The sequence below is a fragment of the Sinocyclocheilus rhinocerous genome, unplaced genomic scaffold (genome assembly GCF_001515625.1).
Source record: "Sinocyclocheilus rhinocerous isolate Xijiao unplaced genomic scaffold, SAMN03320098_v1.1 scaffold1268, whole genome shotgun sequence".
NCBI classification, from domain to species: domain Eukaryota; kingdom Metazoa; phylum Chordata; class Actinopteri; order Cypriniformes; family Cyprinidae; genus Sinocyclocheilus; species Sinocyclocheilus rhinocerous.
Genome location: NW_015664016.1, coordinates 569,447 through 595,206, shown reverse-complemented (window position 1 = coordinate 595,206; position 25,760 = coordinate 569,447). Strand labels below are relative to the sequence as shown.

At 35.6% G+C, this 25,760-nt stretch overlaps 1 protein-coding gene across 1 annotated transcript in view; it reads right to left on the bottom strand.

The window, feature by feature from the left end:
• LOC107729224 (neuronal PAS domain-containing protein 3-like) overlaps positions 1–25,760 on the bottom strand; it is a 163,245-nt gene that overhangs the window by 46,557 nt on the left and 90,928 nt on the right. The window contains exon 3 of the mRNA XM_016539656.1: positions 5,319–5,563. Within this exon, the coding sequence (XP_016395142.1) occupies positions 5,319–5,563 (245 nt within the window). The remainder of the gene's footprint in view (positions 1–5,318; positions 5,564–25,760) is intronic.

The window sequence follows — 25,760 nt, the reverse complement described above, 5'->3', positions numbered from 1 at the left end:
ATTGATGAGAAATGTTCAAATTGAGAAATGATTCCTCATTTTTTTCTCCCTAGCCTCCATTTCCTCTCCACCGAATCTCATCGCTGTCTAGGAGAAACAATTGAGTCGTTACAGAGATCTCGTTTGTGATTTATCTCCCTGTGGGCACCGGCGGTGCATGTAAAATAATTTCGCATTTCACTCAATTAATTCCCCTCCGTTAATATCAGTCTCCGAGCAGCCGTTGGCGCAAGATGTTTATGCCCTGGGTGATTAAAACGGAGAAGCGAGTTTTTGACGTTCCAACGGAAAGCTGCTATTTTGCAAACATTTCAGCCCATTTGGAATTCCTTTCCGGTGATCATGAAAGGACAACTGGCATATGTGTCCTCGACTCGGCGGCTAACTACAGGCACAAAACGTGTCAATTGTGCAGGCAGCGCTGTAGAGTTTGGGGGTGTGCGCTTGGTGAAGTGTGGCATTTTGGCGACTGCTCGCTGCTCTGCATGCATGAATAATGAATGCACAGGTGGTGGAGGGGGGTCAGGGGCCCGCGCCATCCTCCAAACAACAGAAAGGTCATGCTTGTTTGTGCAGTGTCCTTCAACAGATGTGAAACGCTTCTGACAGAGACTAGCAAATTTCAGCTAAAACGCTCCAAAAAAATTAGTTGATGGGTCAATTACGGTAAAGGTCAACAGGCGCAAAAGGAGAGAGGCGGCTAGCGCGCGACTTATGATAATAAATCAACACTTGAGAAACGGAGGTCAAATTCTTTCAGTTGCGATGCCAGTAATACAGCCGGCTTTTATTACAGATAAAGGCCTGAATTCTACGCTTTGTCACCCTGCTTTTGCATTCAACAGAAGGCGGCTTTGTTTTAATGGTGTTTGGCGACTCTCCGCCGTACAAATGGCAGCTCCAAATTGTTCTTTATTCACACGGACACGAAAAAAACTGGAAAAATGCAGGTGGATTTTCCTCTAAGCATTCCAATTCGAATGAGATTTGCCAAATGACACTGTTCGGAGGTTTCCCAAAAGTTTACAATCATCAGTTATAATGTAGAAACGTCTTACAAGAAGTCAACCTGATTTTTTATCCTTTTCATGGCAAATATTGTATAATAAGAGCAGCGGCGGCTTCGGATCTGACGTTGGGAAATTGCATGATCCTTCAGAAATTATTCTAATGTGCTGATTTGCTGCTCAAGGAACATTTCTTATTATCAATGTTGAAAACAGTTGTGCTGCTTAATATTTCTGTGGAAACTGGGATACTTGACTAGTTCAAAGAAACAATGTGAAATAGAAATCTTTTGTAACATTATAAATGTATTTACTCTCACTTTTGGTCAATGTAATGCATCGGTACTGAAAAAAGCATTAATTTCTTTAGAAAAAAATTTATATATTAATGACCCCAAACTTGAATATCTGGTTGTTTCTTGTATCTGCCATTGTTTCTTTATTCACACAGACACGAAATAGAACCGGGAAAATGCATGCAGATTTTCTTCAAAGAAGTCAACTTGATTTTTTCCCCCCCCAATCTCTATTTAAAGTCGCTGAGAAACTGCATGATCCTTCAGAAATCATTCTAATATGCTGATTGCTGCTCAAGAAACATTTCTAGTTATTACCAATGTTGAACAGATATTTCTGTGGAAACCTAGTTTTTTTTAAAGAATAGAGATTTGAAATTGAAATCTTATGTAACAATATAAATGTCTTTACTGTCACTTTTGATCAATTTAGTGCATCATTTTTGAATAAAAGCATTCATTTCTTTAAAAAAAATCTTAATGACAGCAAACATTTGAGAGGTTGTGTATGTTTCTTGTATCTGATATATTTTCTTTATTCACAGAGACATGAAAAAGATCCAGAGGAATGCAGGTAGACTTTTCTCTAAGCAAAGAATCATTTCCATTCACATGAGATTTGCCAAACGACACTGTTCGGAGATTTCCCAAAAGGTTACAATCATCAGTTATTATGTAGAAATGCCTTACAAGAAGTCAACTTGATTTTTTCTTCTTCTCACAGCAAATATTGTATAATAACAGCAGCGGCGGCTTCGGATCTCTATGTAAAGTCACTGGGAAATTGCCTGGAAGTCTGCACTGACAAATGAACTGGCTACTTCCAGGCCCAGGAAACAATATCGTTTTCCTCCGGCTCACCTTGACTCATGCACACAAACAATCGGAAGGAGAAACGGGTCCTGCCCTCTGAGCTCCGGGCCTGATGCAATAAGTCACCATATGCTCGTATTAGCATGCTCTGCATTACGGCGCGCGGCGCGCCTCCCGGTCAGCCGTACGCCAATCAAAACACATGCACCTCTTCTATTCTAAACAACAATAAGGCAGGAGTCAGCGGAGGACGAGGAGAGAGAGCTCTGCCGCTGTAGGTCAGCCCCATCTCCTCGCTCCGATCGGAAAATAAACAGCGATTCATGAGCTCGGAGGAATCGGGAGCGGGACTGAGTATCCATTAGCTCTAGCGATGCAGAACAGCAAAACGGGAATCGATAACAGGTTCTGTTCGAAATGTAGTGCAAATAAAATGGGCCGCGCTACTGATTCAATTCAAACGGCTGCTGTCAATGAGATGGAAGGACACAAAGAGCCTCTCGTTGTCCTAGAGGGTTTGGATTCACCTTGCTGAGCATTCATTAATATATGGGGATGCAATGCATTTTATTCATTTCCTTCGCTTACATCATTTCCTGCACTGCATGTCGATGTCGGACGTTTAAAAGGCAACAGTCCTACGGACCGGCTCTACACCGAATTATTCACCATATACATTTTCTCATTAAAATGCATGCGGCTCTTCAAAGCGAGACAGCAATGATACCATCTGTTGTGTGCCGGCCGGAAATCACAGAACAAAGCCGCTGAAAACTGCAACAATTTACTGTTGCCTCTAACAACATTCATGGTATTGGCCATGCCAAATGTACAGTAAATAATTCACACTTAAGTGCAAAGTAGCTGTAATGAATTTACTAAACTAAAATAAAATAAAATAATAAAGAAAATAACAGAAAGGAATAAAATATAGTAAAATAAATAATATATAAAATATGATAAAGATATAATAAAAAATAAAATAAAATATATAACATAACATAACATTTAATTTAAAATAAATCAAAAATATAAAATAAATAGTATAAAATAATATAAAAGTAAACATTAAAAGAAAAATCTAGCTATATATATAAACATGTTACTGTCAGTGCAAATACACTGCAAAAACCCATAGCAAATGAGCATCATCTCTTTTAAATATTACATTTAGCCACAGCAGTCAAATATAACGAGAAGAGCAAGTATCGAGCGCATCTTTTTTTATTTTCATTGATCCCGACTGCATCTTTTATCACCAACCAATTAGCATTAGTTGATTAACCAGGCCAATTACTCACCTAATCGTTACAGTCCAAACAAGAATCCATAGTTACTGTTAAATCTATAGGCTGCTTCAGTGTACTGACATTCGTAACTAATTAGGCTTCTGTAGGGCATGACACGATCTTGTTTATTTATAACTGACAGCTATTTTTCTTCTCTAGCCTGTAGTGCAGCAAACTCCAGTCAGAAGGGAGCGAGTTATGACCGCTCTGCACATCTCACTCGACTTTTTTAATGTACATCCACAGTTTCATTGTCTGCTTCTTGTCCTTGCTGGCAAAAGCACTAAGTGATGATCTGCTGTTTTTGTGTCCTGCACGCAGGTGATTACCACAACCATCTCAACTAGTACCTCAGTGTGTATTAACCAGTTCATACTTACAATTACTCTTATATTATAAAAGTGATAGTCCACCCAAAAAATTAATTTCTGTCATAATTTAGATAATGTCATTCCAAAACTAATTTTCTTTCTTCTTTGGAACAAGAAAATAAGAAATTTCGAAGAATGATGGTAAAAATGGAAGTCAATGGTAACCGAAACTAAATATATTATTTAGTGTTTAGTAGAAGAAATGCATAAAGGTTTGGAACAACACAATGAGAGTAAATGACGACAGAATTTTCCTTTTTGAGTGAACTATCCACCAAAGGAAGTCTTGCAGGCAAGAATAAAACTTGTAACAGCTTGTATATTTGTTATAAAAGTATATCTATTTTAAGTTAATTTTGGATGCAGTAGTGTAAGCAAAAATAACTTCAAATTAATGAAAATATGTACTTTGTTGTTGCTGTGAAAAAAGCTTAGATTTACTTGCTTTTATTATAGAATTATTAGAATAATTTAGAATTAGATGTCATCATTTTATTATCATTCTTTTATTATTTAGACAGCCTGAAGTTGAAGTAGTTGGTTACTTAAGCTTATCTAAATTATACATTTTGACTATTTTTTTTATGTTAATGAACTTCTGATTATGCGTCATGAGCAAGGTTATTATAGTTAACTAAAACCATTAAAAAGTTATTTGAACAAAGATAAACTTTAACTGAAATTAAAACCTGAAACTTGTTTCATTTCAGCTAGTTGCCAAAGCAATTTTTCAAAAAACAATACAAAATGACAAAAACACAACAAAACTGTTAAAACTTTAACTACAATTAAAATTAAAACAGAAAATATAAAAATGAAAACTATTTTCAAAATATAAACTAAAAAAAAAAAAAAAAAAAAAAAAAAAACACAAAACAGCATCTCGTCTGCTTGCTTACTACCACTGTAAGCGTTTTAGTGCAAAGGCAATTTCCCATTCATTAATATACACTGAGGAACTTGAAATTATTGTCTGTAGTATTTAATATTCAGCATCCCACACATGCTATACATCACATTGAAAAAACACTGTAATAATCAGTGTTGGGGAATGCATTACAATATTGCGTTACTCCATAAAAAGTAACTAATTACGTTACTTAGTTACTTTTTATGGAAAGTAATGCGTTACGTTTAACATTTAATTATTACAGGTTTGCGTCATATTCTGAGTTGCATTTTTGTAATTTATTTTGAGGAATACTGAATCTGTTTTTTTTTTTGTGAGAGAGATGAATTAATGCATATTCATATTTATTTTAGAACTACAGTAACATCTGATTTCTCTCAACATGGGGACAGGAGAGCTGTCAATCAATAAATTGGAAAAAAAAGTAACTTGCGTTACTTATTTGAAAAAGTAACTCAGATATTCTCTTGTAAATTAAAAAGTAATGCGTTACTTTACTAGTTACTTGAAAAAAAGTAATCTGATTACGTAACTCGCGTTACTTGTAATGCGTTACCCCCAACACTGGTAATAATCCATTATTACAACAAAAAGAGCAGAATAAAAGTTGTACACAGAAGAAAGCCTCTTACCTTTGACTGAGGTGTTGGGCGGCGGTCCTTCGACGCGCAGGTTCCACGGTGGGTCCCCCTGGTTGGCGAATTCCCTCATCTTAAGGTAGCTGATGGTGAGGCGGATGATGGAGGCCTTGTCCAGCTGGCTGGTGATGGCGCCGGGGAGCGGAAGCATCTTTGCCAGCTCGTAGAACTCGAAGTTTTCCTTCCCCCGGCGCGAGCGAGCGGCGTCACGTGACTTCTCCTTCCTCAGAGCCTGCAACCTGACAGAAACGCAAGAACGTCGGTAACATAAACATCTACTGCTACTCAAAGCCTGACAGACTTTGCTTCCTGTATTGTGCCTGACAAAACTTCAGTCCTTTATGCATGAAGTAGGCTACTTAAGTTTGTGAGGCGCCAAGGGACGATGTCCCAGAAGACAAACCAAAACTAGGGGAACATAGAAAGAGATGATTATGATTATCATTTCTTTATCTATCAAGCAGTGGGATAAGAATTCAGCACTGTAAATATACTGTATATAAAAAATGATACTGAAATTGAGCCCATTTGCTTTGTTAACACATACTGTAGATCTGGCTTTTATTTTGGGCATATTATTAGAAAGACCAAAAATGTGTCTCTCATCAAAATAAAATAATTCTCTACACCTCAAAATTGCTTTTTCGTTTGACGTCCTCAATCGCTTTTATATTTTAGCCCTTGCACTCCAAAAAAACCAGACACACAGAAACCAATTTTCACAATCCAAACAATTTCCCATGGAAAGATGATCATCAACATTCTTTTGTTTTAAACCTTGCATTTCTATGTTACAACCACGGAAGTCAAAAGAGAGAGCACAGAATTCTGTGGTGTACCTTTATTGTTTTATACTGAACTCACATTTCAAAGATAAATGGGTTGACTTTGAATGGGACATGACATACTGTGGTGATACCATGGTACAGCGAAGTACCAAAGTACACTAGCATTCAAAAGTTTAAGGTCAGTAAGATTTTTAAAATGTTTTTAAAGGAAGTCTCTTATGCTCACCAAGGCTGCATTTATTTGATCAAACATACAGTAAAAACGGCAATATTGTCAAATATTTTTACAATTTAAAATAACCGCTTTTCTGTCTGAATATATTTTAAAATGTAATTTATTTCTGTGATGTAAAGCAGTATAAATACTTATGCAATGTACTTATTTCAGTTTTTTTTATTTTTAATAAATTTACGAAGTTGTGACAATTCTGTTTTTGCTTTGTCAGTATAGTGTATGGAGTGTAGATTGATGTGGAAAAAAAGTAATTTAAAGCAGTTTAACAAAAGGCAGCAACATAACAAAATGTGAAAAAATGAATACTTTCGCAAGGCACTGTATATTATTATAAATGTTGAAAACAGCTGTGCTGCTTAACATTTTTGTAGAAACCGTGTACGTTTTACTTTTCGGGATTCTTTGATAAATAGAAAGTTCAAAAGAACAGCATTTATTTGAAATTGAAATCTTTTGTAACATTATAAATGGCTTTACTGCCACTTTTAATCAACTAAATGCATCACTGATAAACAAATATTTAAAAAAAACTTTCACTGACCTCAAACCTTTGAACAGTAGTCTATATACAGTTGTATGATTCAAATACAAGAATGCCATATAAAATGATGTTAGTGACAGCACTACACCCTAAAGAGAAAAACCATGGTTACTATTGATAGATCCATTAATATTAGCTTCTATTCATAATACAGAAATGTAACAGTATTCATCTCTATTGTAATTTGTAGCAATATATCCCAACATGCCTTTCTGTTTTCAACACTGCTTTTCCCATCCAAACAAAAGGCCCAGGAGAGACGGTCTGTAACTGAACTCAATAGCTGTGCCGGGCTCTTTGTTATTGACTGTATATAGTATCAAGAGCACACCTCTGTGCCAATCACAGACGGGGCAGGCAACAGCGGTGTTGTGGCGCTGGGCCGCAGCAGGCTAAAGTTGCAGTCACACCGACTTTGTTGTGCTCCGTCGAGAGACCTCAGCTCAATAGATTCAGTCATTGGAATCCAGAAGTGGGTCGAAGTTGTGATTAGCTTTGGCCTGGGGTCTCGTGAGATGCCCCTGTGAATGACTTTCATTGCTGCCTTTTTACCACAGACAGAAGGCCAGCCAGAGATCTTCTTTCCCCGCCAAGCGCTCAAACAAAGAGAAAGAAATACAACGCCGTGCTAACCTCACCTGCATCAGAGCTAGATGGAAAACGCCCAAAATATACACTCGCTCCCACGCATGCCTGCACAAAACAATGATTTATTATGAATTATGACTACTGCCTCAAAGTGTTTCTGTTTATTTTGAATCGAGTGATTTACAACTGTGCAATTTAAAATTAGTCCTTTTCTGGCAGCAACTGCTACAGTAGCAACTTCACATAGTGAAAGCGACTGACGGCACATCTTTAAATACAGAAATACACTGGAATACACTGGTGTAAACACTGTACGCACATAAAACAGATTGTTATTTACAAGAAAATATGATTTCAGTCTTTCTACTTCAAAATCTCACATTTAATTCAGTGTTTTACTTACCAATTCTTTGTAATTATTTGTGAAATTTACAGCATTTTCTGAGTGAAAATTGTTTCTGCATGAGATCTGATCTCATCATTATCCAGTCTCTCTGGAAGCTGAGACACACTAAATCCAGAAGAACTGTGGCAACAGCTCCAAGATGCATCAAGAAACCAACCTGCAAAGTTACCTGAGTTCACCTAGGGCAAAAGCTGCTTTAAACGCAAAGGATGTTTGCGCAAAATGTTGATTTGAATTGATAAAGAAAATAGACATTACATTTATTTTAGAATAAATGACCATATTTTAGTTCTATTTCAGATAAGAAAAACATTGCCAAAGTAGCTTTGCAGCTTGTCCAACATATAAATGCGTCATCATCTGAAAATGCAATGTAATGCGCTGCAATGATACTAACAAATTTTAGGTGTAGAAAGCTTTATTAACTATACCGTAAGCAATGTAGTTTTGTCATGACATAATGCATCACACACATTCATCGTAGGCAGTATAAGGTGCAAAACATACCCTATGTATTCCACAGATTTTATTTTTATTTATTGGTTTACTTGCATAGGGACAGAACAAAAATCACGATTAAAGCCAAAAAAGCTGAAAAATATGCACTGTACATAAAGAGTATAGCATATGCTAATTTGTATCTATATTTAGTGTTCTACGGTAAACTATGTCATGGCGGAGCAACAATTTTGAAGGGAATCTTGCTGAGCAAGTTCGTACAGCTGTACAGCTAGATATTGGAATAATAACTTCCGGCTTAATGGTGCACACAACTCTGTTGTTGCCTAACACTGGTGTGAAACACATAGATATGTTTAAAAAAACTGAAAAGCACCCTAAAATCAGATTCATTTTCAATCCCTTAAAGCACAAGTAAATCTGCATGAAGTCAGTGTATCGCTAATAACACACACTGCACAGGCTCTCTGCTGTTTACGGTCTCTGCTCTCTGGTCCAAGGTTTGAGTCCACTGATTTATGATTTTCAATCAAACAACTCGCAACAGCTACTTTAATGCTTCCAAAACACAACTGCCCACTTTCTGTAGCGTTCATCATGTCAAGCCATTCTGAATTAAGTCGGAAATAAATCAGCCCAGAGCTTCTGCGTTCCCCGTTGGACGACATTTAGATTAATTTTTTACCACCATAAATGCTAAATCAGTTATAGCAAGTGCCGAAAGATGGGGAGAGAAAAATGCCTTGATGGATGAAAAACGACTGTTGGTGGAGAAAAAAATCAGCGGATATTGTCTTCACATTTTATCAACCAACAAAAAGCAACATAAAATATGAATCAGAGCCGTGCCACAGAACGCAAACATATTCTAGAGTGCTTCATCTAGTAATTCCCACTCTGCTTCCCAAGAAACTTCCAGCAAAAAAGCCCAATTACCTCCAAAAGTGCACCAATGATGCCTAACACAGATCTAATGCTACAGTCGCAGATGCCGTGATCAATTTTAATCCTGTATGAAACTATCATTTCACCAGCAGATATAGACTGGCTCCAGTCTTTTGCATACAAGCGATGGATTTCTATTCTCAACAGTGTGGAGCGTTCCAGCACAAGAATAAAAACACCATTTGATGGTCTGCTGCTCAGACAGTATATAAAGCCAGTTGTAATGGTTGTTTGGATGCAAAGTGTACCAGAGCAGCAGAATTTCATTTGTTCCACAAACTTGGAAGGCATTACGCCGTGCTGCCAAATACGTCTTGATGCACCGAGGTTAGGTGACCTTCATTTTCGTAACATTCATTGCTTACTAGTAGAAAATGCAACAGACACAAAATCTCGCCGATACCGCGGGCCCTCTGCAACTCTTGCGGGACTTTTCAGGGAAACAGGACGCGAGTTAGTTTTGTGGCGTGGACTAACAGCGGCGGCTCTTGAGTAATGAGTGTTGTGTTATTGAACAGCCTGTTTTCTGAGCGGGAATTTATGTGCACCCCACCGATTTTGCTGTTTCCTGCTTCCAGGCTGGTAGAAAAATACTCCTGGATTATCTGCAATGAACATAAATGTGCCAGAAACCTTTTCAGAGCTTTTTGCTTTTAGAGTTTATGCTCACGGAAACATCTGGAAACAGTAAATAGCCCATCAGTGTCATATTTTTATCAGACAGATGCTGAAATCAATACGAATTGACATTCACAACCTATTTTACTTGTGTAATGTGACATATTTTAGAGTACATGTACAGTATGACGGGATTTGATTACATCCATCAAAAACTTAGAATCCTGAGAAGTGGGCAATGATATCAGAATTGAACCATGTGACTGGAGGGGAGGAGTTTGATGACATCAGGAGTAAAAAAAATTAATCGTTTCAGATTTATTTCATTTTTATTAAAGATTATGAAGACAAACGTGCTCCTTCAGATTAACATAACCCAAAGAATCATGAAGAATCAGAATGATAGAACGATAGATAAAACGATAGATAGAATGATAGAACGATAGAACGACACAGACAGACAGACAGACAGACATAGATAGAGATAGATAGATAGATAGATAGATAGATACTCCTTTTCTGATAAATGTTCAAAAAATGTTCATGCCCTCAGGGATTTAAAAACATAAAATTACACACACACACACAGAGACAGACAGACAGACAGACACACACACAAGCAAAAACATCAAGAGGCTGAAAGTTCTGCAAATGATCATTTAGGGTTGAGGTAATTGCCTTCATCAGTGCAGAAAAAGCAGGCAGAAGAGAAATGTCACTTTAGATTATCTTCTTGCCTCCAGAAGCAATAGATGACACTTGATCAGAGACTAAATGCCAAAACCAATCAATTCCTTTTGTGACTCTTCTCCATGACGCAGTAAAAAAGGCCATAGTCTTGGTTCTTCTAATTAAAGTAAATGCTATCTCCTTGGTAACCTCATTAATATTCTCATTGACTTGGTTATACATACAGTGTGTCATATGACTGGTCAAAATTAGATGGAGCAGCTTTAAAACACTGCCATCAGACAGAATGTATATTCTCTCTCTGAAAGACTACTGTATATTTCATATACAAAGGTTACATATTCCACTTTTTTTTTATTCTAAAGAATGTTTGCACCAAAAAATTTTTGTTATTTAATTTTCAAATTTTCCACCTTTAGAATTAAACAGGCTGTTTTATACCGTATTTTAAGACCTATATGTAAATGAGCTCTGTTATAAATGGCTGACTTTTTCGCATGTGAAATGAGGAGTTAGCAGGCATTGCTAATGTAAATGTGGGCAGTCATTGGGGAGGGAGATTTGTGTTGTGACTGTGGACATACTACACCAAACTACATCATGAAAAGCCGGTTTTCATTTACTACAGTACAACAACACTAAAAGTAACTTCACCTGTCCATGCAAGAGCCTACTGAAAGTGCTGCTCTACTGAGTGATGGTGTAGCTGCGTTCAGACGTGCATCTTTAAGTACAAGGTTACGTCTCGCGCGGTGCACTAATTCCCTTCAAGGTCTGCTCGTACTTCCCTCTCAATCAGTAAAATGGATCCGGTTCTGATGTGAGTGTTCATTGCTTTCATTGCCCTCAAAGTTCTGTCATTTGACTGTTCGTTTGTCCTGAGAACTTAATGTGTGTGTGTGTGTGTATTTGTGTGTTTGTGTACAAATACATACATGCTGACATTCTTCATTAAACTGGAAGTCGGTAGAGAAATAATGTTCTTTTTAGCAGCATCATATGACCCCTTTAATATGATGAATCAGAGGAGCCATAACCAGATTTATGCCTTTCAAAAATAAGGTTAATAAAGCTTGAACTTGTCCAAAACCTCTAAAATGTTGCATCAAGGTACATCCAATCATCCTGTTTTGTAAAACATCTACATATGATTGATTTGTCTCATAATATTTCTAGTTTGTAATATATATATATATATCAAATAAACCTGGGCTTCCATACCACCTCAGTAGTGCCACAAACTGATCACCTCCATGCCACGCCGAATTGAGGCAGTAATTAAAGCAAAAGGAGCCCCTACCAAGTATTGAGTACATGTACAGTAAATGAACATACTTTCCAGAAGGCCAACAATTCACTAAAAATGTTTTTTTTATTGGTCTTATGAAGTATTCTAATTTGTTGAGATGTACTGACCTGTACTTATATACACAATTTCAGAACAGAAATGATAAATATTTGATAAATATTTATAATTTAAAATTATATTTTATATATTAGAATTAATAATTATTAAATAATATAAATATTAAAACATATTTAATAAAATTTTATAAATATTTAATATAAATAAAAATAAGATATACGATGATACACACACAAACACATATATAGAAATATTATTTAAATACTTTGTATTATTAAGCACTTTTTAATGTATATATTATCTATATAAAACGTATATTAAAATGTACAAACCACTAGTGAATCTTCACATGAACGGATTCATATAATGGAATTCATAGTGAAATAAATACAGCACATTGCAGCAGTCTTTCACCCATCCTTCACTGTTGTTTCTTTACCTCTCACACTGGCTTGTACATATTGATTATGAGTCCAATCATGAGGTACATTTGAAAAATAATACCTACAAATTAAGCCAGGTGAAGACCTCTGCATAATCTTTTTGTTTTCCTTCCGTGCGACTGCCTGTCTTACAGTGGCCTTGTAAACCCATTTGAAGGCTTTCTGGAAGGCCACATTCACAGTGAATTGCCCCCTCTTGTCTTTCACAATAACACAGAGTGGCATACACTCTCATAACGCTCAGAATGCAATTTACTGAACACTTTCATAAAGACCGGTCTCTCTTAGCTAAAAGCAATTTAGTGTCTCTTTTTGTTTAGCGTTAGACAGAAAGGAAAGTGGCGGAAGCGAGAGGGCGACAGAAATAAACGCGCAATGTTTGCATAAACTCCAGAGTCGCAACAGCAGATAACAGACATCAATTTAGTAAAAATGCACATTTTTAGCTAACAATAAAACCTAAATTGTGTTATTCCACATTGAAAGGGTCGTTTCGGACAAGAGGCATAAACTCCAGAGTCGCAACAAAACTCACTAAAATTACCCACAATGCTTGAAACAGGAAGCACTCATTTTAATGCCACAGCTCTTCAAAAACAAGCTCAGAAAAGCCAGTGCCAGTGCTTTGGTTTTATCTCTCAACAGTCATGACATCTCAATGGCCGGCGATTGCCCAGCAGATGCGTGCGGTGTCAGAGGGGCTGTAGGCGTGTGATTGGCTGTTTAAAGCACACGGGTGACCTGACTGGCTGGACAAAGAGAGGTTGTCAGAGGAAAAGGTCCCAGTGTTGCTTGTACAAAGTGAAACTCGTGTCAGAGCCACAGAGAAGGAGTCATGCTGTATTATTCCTGAGAAATCGCAAGCTCACGGCAGAAATATACCCATATACTCAACACCACACATGTACAATTACATAAATATTAAACAATGTATATAATGTAAAATAATATAATATAATAATTATACATGAATGTTATATACAGTTATATATATAACATTATATTATTATATAGTTATGAATATTATTTATATTATATAATACAGTATATTATATGTATATTCAAAAACTATGTGTTATTAATGATGATATATTATGATATATACAGTAATATAATATTATAATAATAAAAATTAATTAGAAAAAGCAATATAATATAAAATTATGAATATATTATTTTTCATTATATATTATTGGTATATAGTAAATATTTATTAAATGTGTCTATTAAATTATTGCTTTTAAATGCTATGTGCAGTCCTATATCTTTATTATTTCATATACAGTACAACACATTCGCAAAGAAAGCCATAAACCAGCAGTGCAGTACTCATTACTCACAAACCAGCCCATACAGTGATCAGGGGTCTATGGTAAGCTGGGTTTAAATTGTGTGTGGAGCCGGTCTGTGTAGGGGCCCACAGGGGCCCCTCCCTTGCGATCAGAGGGTGGGCTTGTCAGCGCTGATCTGCTGTCAGTGTGTAATTAAGAGGCTGTGGAAAGCCACGAGAGCGGTGCTGCTCGCCGGATCTCTGCACCGCAGCAAATCCCGTTAGCTGTGAATAAACCCATTGGGGGCGGCACAGGTAAGACCAACGCAATGCGATTACATGGCAAAAGCGGTGCCTGAAAAGCCAAATCGCCAACACAAAACACCCAGCCTTCGCTTCTGCACATTCTCTCCTGTGCAAAAAAACCACATTGTGAGACATAAATCTTCTTTGTTACCTAGAGCAAACCAGGACTGAATCTAACACACACAGAGTAAGAGCCGCGAGAGACATTTAGCAATATTGCTGCTGCTCTGTGGTATCAATAATAAAATGGATAGATCTGATCATGGATGATGATTGTTTGATACAGCATTCCAGCCATGCTAAAATACACAAAACAGCAGTCACAGGGTATTATACATCAACAATTCTATTCTAGTGAATTATTCTATTCTAGTGAATATAATTTAGGCATCTAATTCCAGAGTAGGCTATTTATTTATTTAGCGTATTTATTATTACTCTACACCTAAATAAAAATAAAATTATATATACACACATATATATACATAATTACGGTGCCCGGGAGCTGACATGTTCGGTTCACTTAGTTTTGTCGTGGCCATGACATAATAACTCGTGGAAACGTGATAATATGTCGTGGCCACGAGATATTAATTTGAGGGAACGTCATAATAACTCGTGGGAACGTGATAATATGTCGTGGCCACGAGATATTAATTTGAGTGAATGTCATAATTCGTGGGAACGTGATAATATGTCATGGCCACGAGATCACTTTGTTGAGGTAACGGCATCCTTATGTCGTGCCTCGAGATGCTATGTTGAGGGAACGACATCCATTTCTCGTGGCCACGAGTTTAATTCGTAAACAAACCTGCGTGACCATAGCAACCCGGGATTATCAAAAATGGATAAAACATTTTTTATTAACATTAAACATTTAATTTAATATTTGTATATTATTATTATTACATTAACTTATTATGACATGTTCGGTTCACTTAGTTTTGTCGTGGCCATGACATAATAACTCGTGGGAACGTGATAATATGTCGTGGCCACGAGATATTAATTTGAGGGAACGTCATAATAACTCGTGGGAACGTGATAATATGTCGTGGCCACGAGATATTAATTTGAGGGAATGTCATAATTCGTGGGAACGTGATAATATGTCATGGCCACGAGATCACTTTGTCGAGGTAACGGCATCCTTATGTCGTGCCTCGAGATGCTATGTTGAGGGAACGACATCCATTTCTCGTGGCCACGAGTTTAATTCGTAAACAAACCTGCGTGACCATAGCAACCCGGGATTATCAAAAATGGATAAAACATTTTTTATTAACATTAAACATTTAATTTAACGTAAACAAACCTGCGTGACCATAGCAACCCGGGGTTATCAAAAATGGATAAAATTTTTATTAACATTAAACATTTAATTTAATATTTGTATATTATTATTATTACATTAACTTATTAGGGCTATCTTTTTATATTTATTGTTATATATGCTTATTTCCCCTTTCAATTTGTGTATTGCTTTACCTAGTTAACGTTTTGTATAATTATGATAGCATTTGCTAGCCTACCATATATTTTGCAAATAAACGCCTGAAAATTATGCCAATAAAGTTTTAAATTTATGATTGTATTTATGCCCATGTGTGATGATAAATGAGCGTGTTGTGTTTTCATTTACAAATGAAACTACGTGAATGATTCATTCCTCAACGAAACACTATAGTATTTATAATTATGGTCTATTAATTAGCCGAAATAAAATGAAATATATGTTAAATTTAAACTGCATTCCAGCAAAAATTCCAGTCAGCTTAATCAAAGCTTATTGGCATGTCGAGCATTTACAGTAGGCTATTATTTACAAAAGTATTCAGAACGTTAAAGGGGTCATATGATGCGATTTCATTTTTTCCTTTCTCTTTTAGCCAAAATAAAATGAGAAATAAAATATATTTTAAATTTAAACTGCAAACCTTGAAAAATTCCAGTCAGCAAAATCAAAGCTTTATTGGCATGTCGAGCATTTACAAAAGTATTCAGAGCATTAAGTAGAGAGATCGAAATGAAGGGAAAAATTAATATAAACTAATATAAAAATACAACCAATAATAATAGGCTAATAATAATATTATTAATAATGTACAAATATTATGGGAAAAAGACGATCAGTTAATGGACTTACAAGACTGTAGGATGGATAAAAATGTTTTTATATTTTATATTATGCACTTTATGCAACATTTATTCATGATAAACTTAATACATTATTTAGAGTATAAATGATATTATATTATATTAAAATAGATTATTATATTATATTATTATAATTTTAATAATAATAATATTAATAATATTTTAAATGTATACAAATGGGCCTAAACACTTGTTTGTTCAAAAAACAAATATATATACTGCTGATATCAAGATTTACAGCACTTTGCTGTTTTTAACACAATAGTCGCAGCAGAAATTTGTAATGTGAACAACAACACCGTCCATAACAATTCCAAACGTAAAGTTGTCATTTTGTCCGGTTAAACCAGCTTCATGACTGAAACCACAAGCTTCAATCAAACCGAAGCAAAAACACCTGACCAGCTGAAGCACAATGGTCATTTTCTCTCTCTCTCTCTCTGTCTGTTCCACCTTCCCTCCCGGCCGTTTCCCAGCTGCACCTGCTGCGGGCGGCCCATTGAGGTGGAACGGCTCAGTATTAGCTGTGAAATTAGCAGCGCTGTCTTGTTAAAGAGCTGGCTCGCTCTGCGGAGGGAAAGACACTGTTAATGGCATAAAAGCCCTCATCACCTGGGAGCCACACAATTACTTGAGCCAAGGCTCAACGCCATCTTCTCCTGTCCCACAATCCCCTGAACTCACTCGCTCACCCCCTCCCCTCCACCAGCCGTCCCTCAAACAGCTCACTTCTCTCCGCCTGGCCTCCCGCCAAAACCCAGACAGAATGAGATCTCTCTCTCTCCCCGTCCTAAATCATATCTCAAGTCAATGCCCCACTCTACTAAAACACACTAAATTCAAATCCTGATGTTTGCTAGTGATGAAGCTGATGCTCTCAGGCTCTCAGGCAGACATTAAAGACAGAGAGAGAAACACAAGGGCATGTTTGAAGAGGACAAAACAGCATTTGGATCAGTGTTGCTGTACAGACAAAGGGCTCAGTAGTATTACAACATCAGAAAATAAACAAGCCGTTCAGCTCGTCAACCTTCAGATCGCAGCTACGTTCTGACCTGCCAGAAAGCTGGATTCAATTTTCCAAAATCAAAAGCAGAGTTACTTTACATGTAGAAAATGTTTTAAATCTGAAAGAACTAACAGTATATCAATCACAGGAACAGAACCTGCTGTTTAAAGGGACATTCACTCAAAATTATGTTTTATTAACTAATCATCGTGTCGTTTCAAACCTGACTTTTTTCTTCCACAAAAAAGGGACATTTTGAAGACGATGCTTTTCCATGCATTTACTATGAATTCGACAGAGGCTTTCAAGCTTCAAAATAGACAAAAAAGTGCCAGAAAATGTAAGGAACAAACCTAAATGTTCATCTGTGAGTCATTAATCACAGCAACCGAATCAATGAGCCACTGAGTCGAACTGGAAAAACGGCTCAATTTGTGAATGAATCATTCAGAGTGGTTTTGTGAACTGAATCAACTGAGATTCAATCGGAATGATCCATTAAAAAAAAATAAAAAATAAAATATTAGTGAATAATGAAGCTTGAAAGATTCAGTCTTCAGATGTGCAGGTGAATAATGTGCACAACTGCAAATAATAATAATTAATAAATAATAATAAATAAATTAAAATAAATGTATTATTTTATTAGTTTCGCCCTCATGTCGTTCCAAGCCCATAAGACTTTAGTTAATCATCGAAACACAAATTAACATATTTTTAATGAAATCTGAAAGTCCAGGTAACCAAAATGTAGAAGATCCAAAAAGGTCATAAAGGCATCATAAAACAAATCCAGTTGAATCAAGTGGTTTAATACAAGTCTTGTAAAGAGACATAATCGCCTTAGATAATTAACAGATTTAATTTAGCCTTTTATTTACATCTGAATAATGATCAACACGCATACATAGGGCACATCAAATATGGTAAAAACGGAAGCTAAACCGAACACACGTGATACAAGCTTTCAAGTTTACTCTTTGTTTATATGTGAACAAAAGCTTAAACTGTTGCTTATTATTTATGACTCATTATGAAGGCGTTACAGAGATGATATTGTTTTTGAAAATCGAATTTGGTGCAAATTTTCCTTTACTCACAACTGCTAGCTAAAGCGAATAGGTAAGCCACAGGCGTTCGTCCAAAGCTCAGCTTCACACACGTAGCTTTCTCAGATCATACGCATGTATTCACACACACCTCCTGCCGTTTAGCAGCCGTGCCAAGCAAACAGACAGAGAGGGAGGCCATCGGTGCCAGAAAGGGCATGTTACAGGGAGTATATATACCCACACAGCCTCTCCGCTCTAATTACCCACCACGGATCCTGGAAGCACACGGAGCCGTGGAGAAACGGCAGCAGCGGTGCTCTTCTCCCGCTCACATCAGGAGCACAGAGCCCGGGCCCCGTCCGCACCAGTCAGCTGGGGCCTGATCAAAGCACCGCACGCTAGACTGCACACCGGGTCAGACGCACAACAACCTGTACAAGATTAACGGCCTCAATAATGAATGAGAGAAACATTTTGAAGTAATTGGCTGTGCACAGGTACCATCTCTCCACCAGGGGAGCTTGTTTGTACAAAGCAACATAAGCTAAATAATTGATGCACAATGCAGCAGCGCTCTGGATTGCCTTGATTTGGAACATGTTCAGAGTTGCAGCGTTATGCCACTGATGACAATCATTGTTTAGGAAAACAAAAACCGTTTTGAGAGAGTGAGAGAAAGAGAGAGAGAGAGAGCGCTAGCTTCTTTCATCAGCGACGTTCTAAGCCAAATCTGCAACGACCTGACTACTGATTCATGAAGGTCTCTGCTCTACAACAACAATAATCATGAAAAATGCACCCGGCGCTACTTGCTACTGAAGTTGGGCTTGTTTGATGGCTTTCTTTTTACAGATTAGGCCTGCCTCTGATGTTCCACATGCCTGTAAAAATGCACCCGCTTGCGTTTTTTAGCTCTGTTTATGCTCTGGTCACGGTATGTTAACAGAAAGGCAGCGTGTCAGAATTAAGTGGAGGTGAAAACAGACTCCTTTAATCAAAAGAAAACTTTAAAATAAAGGTTCCAAAAGGGTTTTTTTTTTCACAGAGATGCCACAGAAGAACCATTTTTGGTTTCCCAAAAAACCTTTAATTGAACAGTTCTTAAAAGAACATTTTAGTAATCTAAAGAACATTTTTCCACTATAAAGAACCTTTTGGAAAAATGAATGGAATGGAAAGATTCCATGGATGTTGAAGGTTCCTCATGGAACCATAGATACCAACCTTTATTTTTAAGAGGGTATGAAAATACACACACAGACAATGCTTATTTTATATTGTGACTTTATGTATTTAAATTTGTGCATTTGCTAAATTAGCATTTCAAATACTTTTGCGTATCATATGTAACTTTTACATTATTATTATTAATAATTATATTTAATTTATGTTTTTTTTGTTGGTAATTGCGCAACCAGTTTTGTTTGTTCATACAATAAAAAATTTTAATAATACTACTACTACTAATAATAATAATAAAATATATTTTATTATATTAATAAAATAATATTTATTATTATTAATACAATTTAATGTATTTAATATGTCTTATATATTATAATAATAAACAATATTAATATAGTATGTCTTTTTTTGGGTTAATAATTTTTATATTTTTATAAAAATGATGCTTTAAGTACAAAAAGGACAGAAATAAAACAAAAATAAAATAAATAAGAGAAATAAAATAAATAACAAATAAACAAATAAAATAAATTCACAAATAAAATAAATAAAAGAAAAAGAAAAAAATATCACTTTATTAAAATCAATGCTAACTAAGGTTAATGTAAATGGTAAAGCTGGTATAAAGTTTTTCAAATGGTATAAAGTTTATTTCACAAAATAAAAAATAAAGATATTTAAAAAACCACTTTACAAAAACAGATGCTATGCAAGGTGATATAAAATGCCAAAAAAATACATTTGAATTATAACCATTTTTTTCAGCTATTATTTGACTTTTTGCTACAACATTGCACAGAGTCAAACTGTTCAATCTTTTCAGACTCCTCATGTACAGTACACCTGTAGCACCTCTCTTTCCTAAAGTTACAGTAGGTATTTGGGTGGAAGAATCATTTGATGCTAGAACGTTCTGCTGACAGAGTGAATTTTGCATGGGTAAATACCTTTCAATTTATTGTCTTCATGCATTGTTCTTTATTTATCCGGCTAACATGCACACCTCCGCAGTGTGTTTGTTTACCTGTGTTCGCTCTTATTTATGGTGTTTGTTGCATGTGCAATTTGTATAATGTGCTAATAAACCACTCTGTGAGACAGTGCACAATCTGCTTTGCGAATGATAAAGGAGTCGGAATGGGGACGGCCATTATCTGAGCTCTAATCAGAATTCATATGGTTAACACACTGCTAGCTCTTCCAGTGCCTCTACAATATCAGCCATATTATTATCATAGAGCCACTATAAAGGATATTGCCGGCTATGGCGAGCTCTTATCCATGGGAATGTGGCGTTATTGCTTTTCACATCAGGTCCATATCAGGGTGACAGGACGTCACAGGACACTTCAAGGTAAAGGAGAGTAATAAGATCTACTGTAATGGCTGTTTCAGTGAGCGTAGAAATAGTTTAGGAAGGAAAATAAATGTTTCAGAATACAGACATATAATATTCATCCATTTTTCCACAGCGCTGAAAAATAACACCAGCATTACGGATGGAAATACAGATGACAAAAGCCCAATTCAGATTGATTTACTGGGACAGGAAAGCCCAGAGGACATTTGTATTGCTCTGAGGTTGATCTTTCATAGCTCAGGAGACTTAATGGAGTTCTCAGTCATGTGTCATGCAAGTGTGAATGGTATCTCAGATGTGTTTCTGAGGAGAAATAAAAAGAGAAGCAAATGAGACACACATTAGTAGATCTAAAAATGAACGTGAACAGCAGCTCACATTATGTTTGATAAGAAACGTTTGAGATCACATCAAAATCAGTGTTGTTATCCTCAACTAAAATGAAAAGAAAAAACAACATTTCAAATCATTGAAATACAGCTGAAATAAAATACACTGAAATAAAACTTGGAGTACTCAAATGACTGAAATAAAACTAAAACAGAAATGAAAATAAAATCATTAATTAATTTTAATTAAAATTAAACTATATAGAAATATTTTTTTTTAAAGTAAAATGACAAAAGCAATTTAGAAAATTAAAATGAAAAGTGAATGTATAAAAATAAAAGCGCATTCAAAATATTAATAAAAACTATAACAGTATTTAAATAGTAATAGAGTAATATTTAATTCTGTAAAAAAATGTAATTTAAAATCTAAAATATTATTACAATTTTTAGCTACTACTATCATTAAGAAGAAGAAGAAGAACAAAAAATATATCTAATAATAACAAAAAACTGAAAAAAGAAAACTGAAAATTCAAAAACAAATGCTAATTGCTCATGTATAATATAAAATATATTTATATTATTTAAGCATAATATAAAATTGTATTAATAACTATTACAATTTTCAGCTACTATTATTATTATTATTATTATTATTAATAACATTAATAACACTAATAATAGTAGTAGTTTAGTTTTAAAATAAAAATCAAAATTAAAAATTAAAATATAAAAGTTCAAAATATTAATATAAACTATAATAGTATATAAATAATCCTTATATAACACTTCACTTTAATTGCAGACTTTGCTATCTCGGTAAACCTGTTATGTAAAAATTATGTAAACATTTAGGTGAAATTTAGGTTAAAAAAAATATCACAGAAACATTATATAAACATTATATACAGTGTATAATATAAAATATATTTATATTATTTAAGCATAATATAAAATTGTATTAATAACTATTACAATTTTCAGCTACTATTATTATTATTATTATTATTATTAATAACATTAATAACACTAATAATAGTAGTAGTTTAGTTTTAAAATAAAAATCAAAATTAAAAATTAAAATATAAAAGTTCAAAATATTAATATAAACTATAATAGTATATAAATAATCCTTATATAACACTTCACTTTAATTGCAGACTTTGCTATCTCGGTAAACCTGTTATGTAAACGTATTCCTTAAATTTAGGTGCAAATTGTGGTAAAAAAAATATCACAGAAACATTATATACAGTGACTGCACAACTCATATTGCAAGCTAAATTTGTCTTGCTTAACCTGAACACAGTTTGAGACATTGTTGAGATCTCTTCAGAAACTCCTCTTCAGAAACTCTAAAGGATACACATCTGATATTATGGTCAGCTAAAAAGTCTTAATTTGTTCTCCATTTAAGATTTTCTTATTGAAAAATACTGAGTGTAAACTATACAAAAACGTTGGCTAAATATAATATTAGCATGACTGCAATAATTCAGAGCATGAAATGCGACACGTAGCACTAATTCAGGTGCGGTGTGTGTGCATACACACGAAGCCTCTGTGCTGAAGTGGAGCTAGCTTGCATTTTCCACGATGATTTCCCATCTGTCACCCAATCTGAGGCCTCACAGACCCCAACACTTGGTGAGTCTCTTCGTCGACTTCTTTCTATCTCTTTCTCATGGTGCTCATTAGTCTCTGGGCCTTCATTGGAAGGAAAAGACTTTATGAGCCCCTAACGACAAATTCTAATCTGATACGCAGCAGAGTAATTAAGCAATTGGATTTTTAAAGAGCAGCATGAGTGATTAAGAAAACAGAAGATCACAAGACGACGGACAGATGCTCTGTTGGCAGCTCGTTCTCATTTTAGGGGGGTATTATAAACTAAATATGGTTGTTTATTAACAAACATGGTGCCTCTATCAACAGCAGTTGACTAATTGTAATAAATTGCTAATATTTCCTTCATCAGAATTAGCATCAGTTAGGGTTTGACTGATATGGATTTTTGATGGCAGGTGCCCATATCTTAGATGTCCGATATAAAGACACTTAACTGTTGACATTCTCACCACTGTCAAAATAAAAGTCCCGCTTACGATGTGGCAGCCAAACAGAAAAACGTATCCGCCAGTGCCGATATTTAAAAATTGCCAAATATCAGCCATTATATCGGCGTTGGTTAATAACGGTTGACCACTAATCAAAACACTATTTTTTTTTCTTTACACCCATAAGATGTTAAAACTCCTCGATATTTATCGGTATGCCATCACAATTTTAAAAATAGTGTTTAACCGATATGGATTTTTGAAAGCAGATGCCCATATCTTAAGATGGCCGATATAAAGCCACTAAGGCATTGGCATTCTCAATGCTGTCAAAATAAAAGTCCAGCTTACAACACATCAGCCAAACAAAAGAACGTAAAGGCCAATGCTGATATAAAAAAAAAGCCAAATACCAGCCGATATATCGGCTTTGATGAAATAACGGTTAACCACTAATCAAAACACTCCTTTTTTTTTTTCTTTACACCCATTAGATGTCAAAAATTATTCTGTTTATCGGTATGTCAACCGTCACAATTTCAAAACTATCTTTGACCGATATGGTTTTTTGATAGCTGATGTCTGTATCTTAGATGGCCAATACAAGGCCACTCAGGCATTGGCATTCTCAACACTGTCAAAATAAAAATACCTCGTCCGACACATCAGCCAAACAGAAAAACGTATCCGCCAATGCCGATATATATATATATATATATACAATAAAAGCCAAATACCAGCCAATATATAGGCTTTGATGAAATAACGGTCAACCGCTAATCAAAACACTTAAAAAGCACCCTGCTTTTTTGTTTACACCCACAAGATGCCAAAACTACTCTACATTTGTCAGTTTGTCAACCATCACAATTTCAGGAGTGACCAAATGATAAATTAGGAGATTCACTCTTGCATTTAAACGCAGATGTCACTCCCAAAACCTGGACGTGCTCAAAATGTTGTCTTAGTTTCACATAAACAGACATTTTCACCTGGACATCTTTACAGCTGGAGCTAGTTTGAGGAATCTGGGAGAGCAGCGGCGTTCTGGCAGGCCTGAGACGGCCCACACCGCTTGATGGAATATTTAAGACAAGGACAGACTTCCTCTCTCCATCTGCCCTGAAAAAAAACACCCTTCTAATGTGTTGACAGGTGGCCTGCTGAAACGCCAAATCCACTGGGTCTGAACACGATTAAAAACTCAAATTAGCCCCTGCTGAGAATATGATTTCTATATTTAGACCTGTCAGGAAAAGAAACAGCAACAAACAATCCAAGTGGTGCACCACAGACAGAAATGAACTCCCTGGATCAATTGAGCAGACAGATGTCAGTCTTTAAGCTCAAGGCCAAGCTTTTTTTTGAGAGTGCAGATGAGTGAAACACCAGTATCTACAGTAAAAATAAATTATGAATATTATGATCTAGTTTTGGTTATTGTTATGTTTGTACTGACATTTCTGAACACGTTTATGTTGATTAATCTGAACAGCTTTCTTTCCATACCTGACATGACTGCATTTGCTAGCCATCAGCTATGATAAATGAAAAAGTGATGATATGGTCTTCCTTTACATGGCCCCACATAACTTTTCCCTGAAATCTCCCTGTAAAGTTTCCAACCCTGAATGAAATACTACTGTTTCATTGAAATAAGATAAAAGATAGGCATAATGGACAGAGAGATGTGAAAGGTAGAGACCACAATGTAAAGAAAATTGCCTGAAATTTTCAAAGATGGAGAAAGTGCTAGACAGAGAATGCGGCAGAGGACGAAGGGCCAATATAAACAGCCCGTATCTGAGACTATTTTACAATCACAGGGTTCAGTCAGGACACAAAGCAATTTGAAAAATGCTCTCACAGAGTCATCTTTCCTATAGATTCTGCTCCTGCCTTTCACTTTCACCACAGACGTTCAATCTGAGATCCGTAAATGACTGAACATATACGTTTTAGTAATTTTGTTGTGTCATTTTTAATATACACATTTATTTTGTTCAAATGTTTTACATAGTTTTGTTTGATTTTTATTTAATTTTTAGTTATTTTAGTATAGTATAGTATAGTGTAGTACGCATATATAGTATAGTATAGTATGTATTTTATTTCGTATATATTTTATTTCAGTTCAATTTCATCCCTGATTTCATTGTGCTCAATTATGCAGCCACCATGTTTTAATTAAAAAAGATATGGTTTACATTAGGGGTGACCTCGAATAGTCAAAGATTCGATGCTTCGATAGGAGGAACCTGATTCGACTACCAATCTCACAGTCTAATATTTGCGGGGCGTTATGATCATGCCATTTTGGCTATATGGGGGTGCTCAAATGTCTGATTTCACATAGAACTACCGTTTTTCGGTCAATAAGTTAATATACAGCCTATTAAAGGGGTCATATGATGCTTTTTTAAAGATCATTATTTTGTGTATTTGGTGTTACAGAATATGTTGACATGCTGTAATGTTCAAAAAACACATTATTTTTCAAATACTGTACATTATTGTAGGTCCTCTATGCCCCGCCTCTCTCAAACGCTTCGTTTTCTACAAAGTCCCTCCTTCCGACAAGCGCAGTCTGCTCTGATTGGCCAGCTGACCCAGTGCATTGTGATTG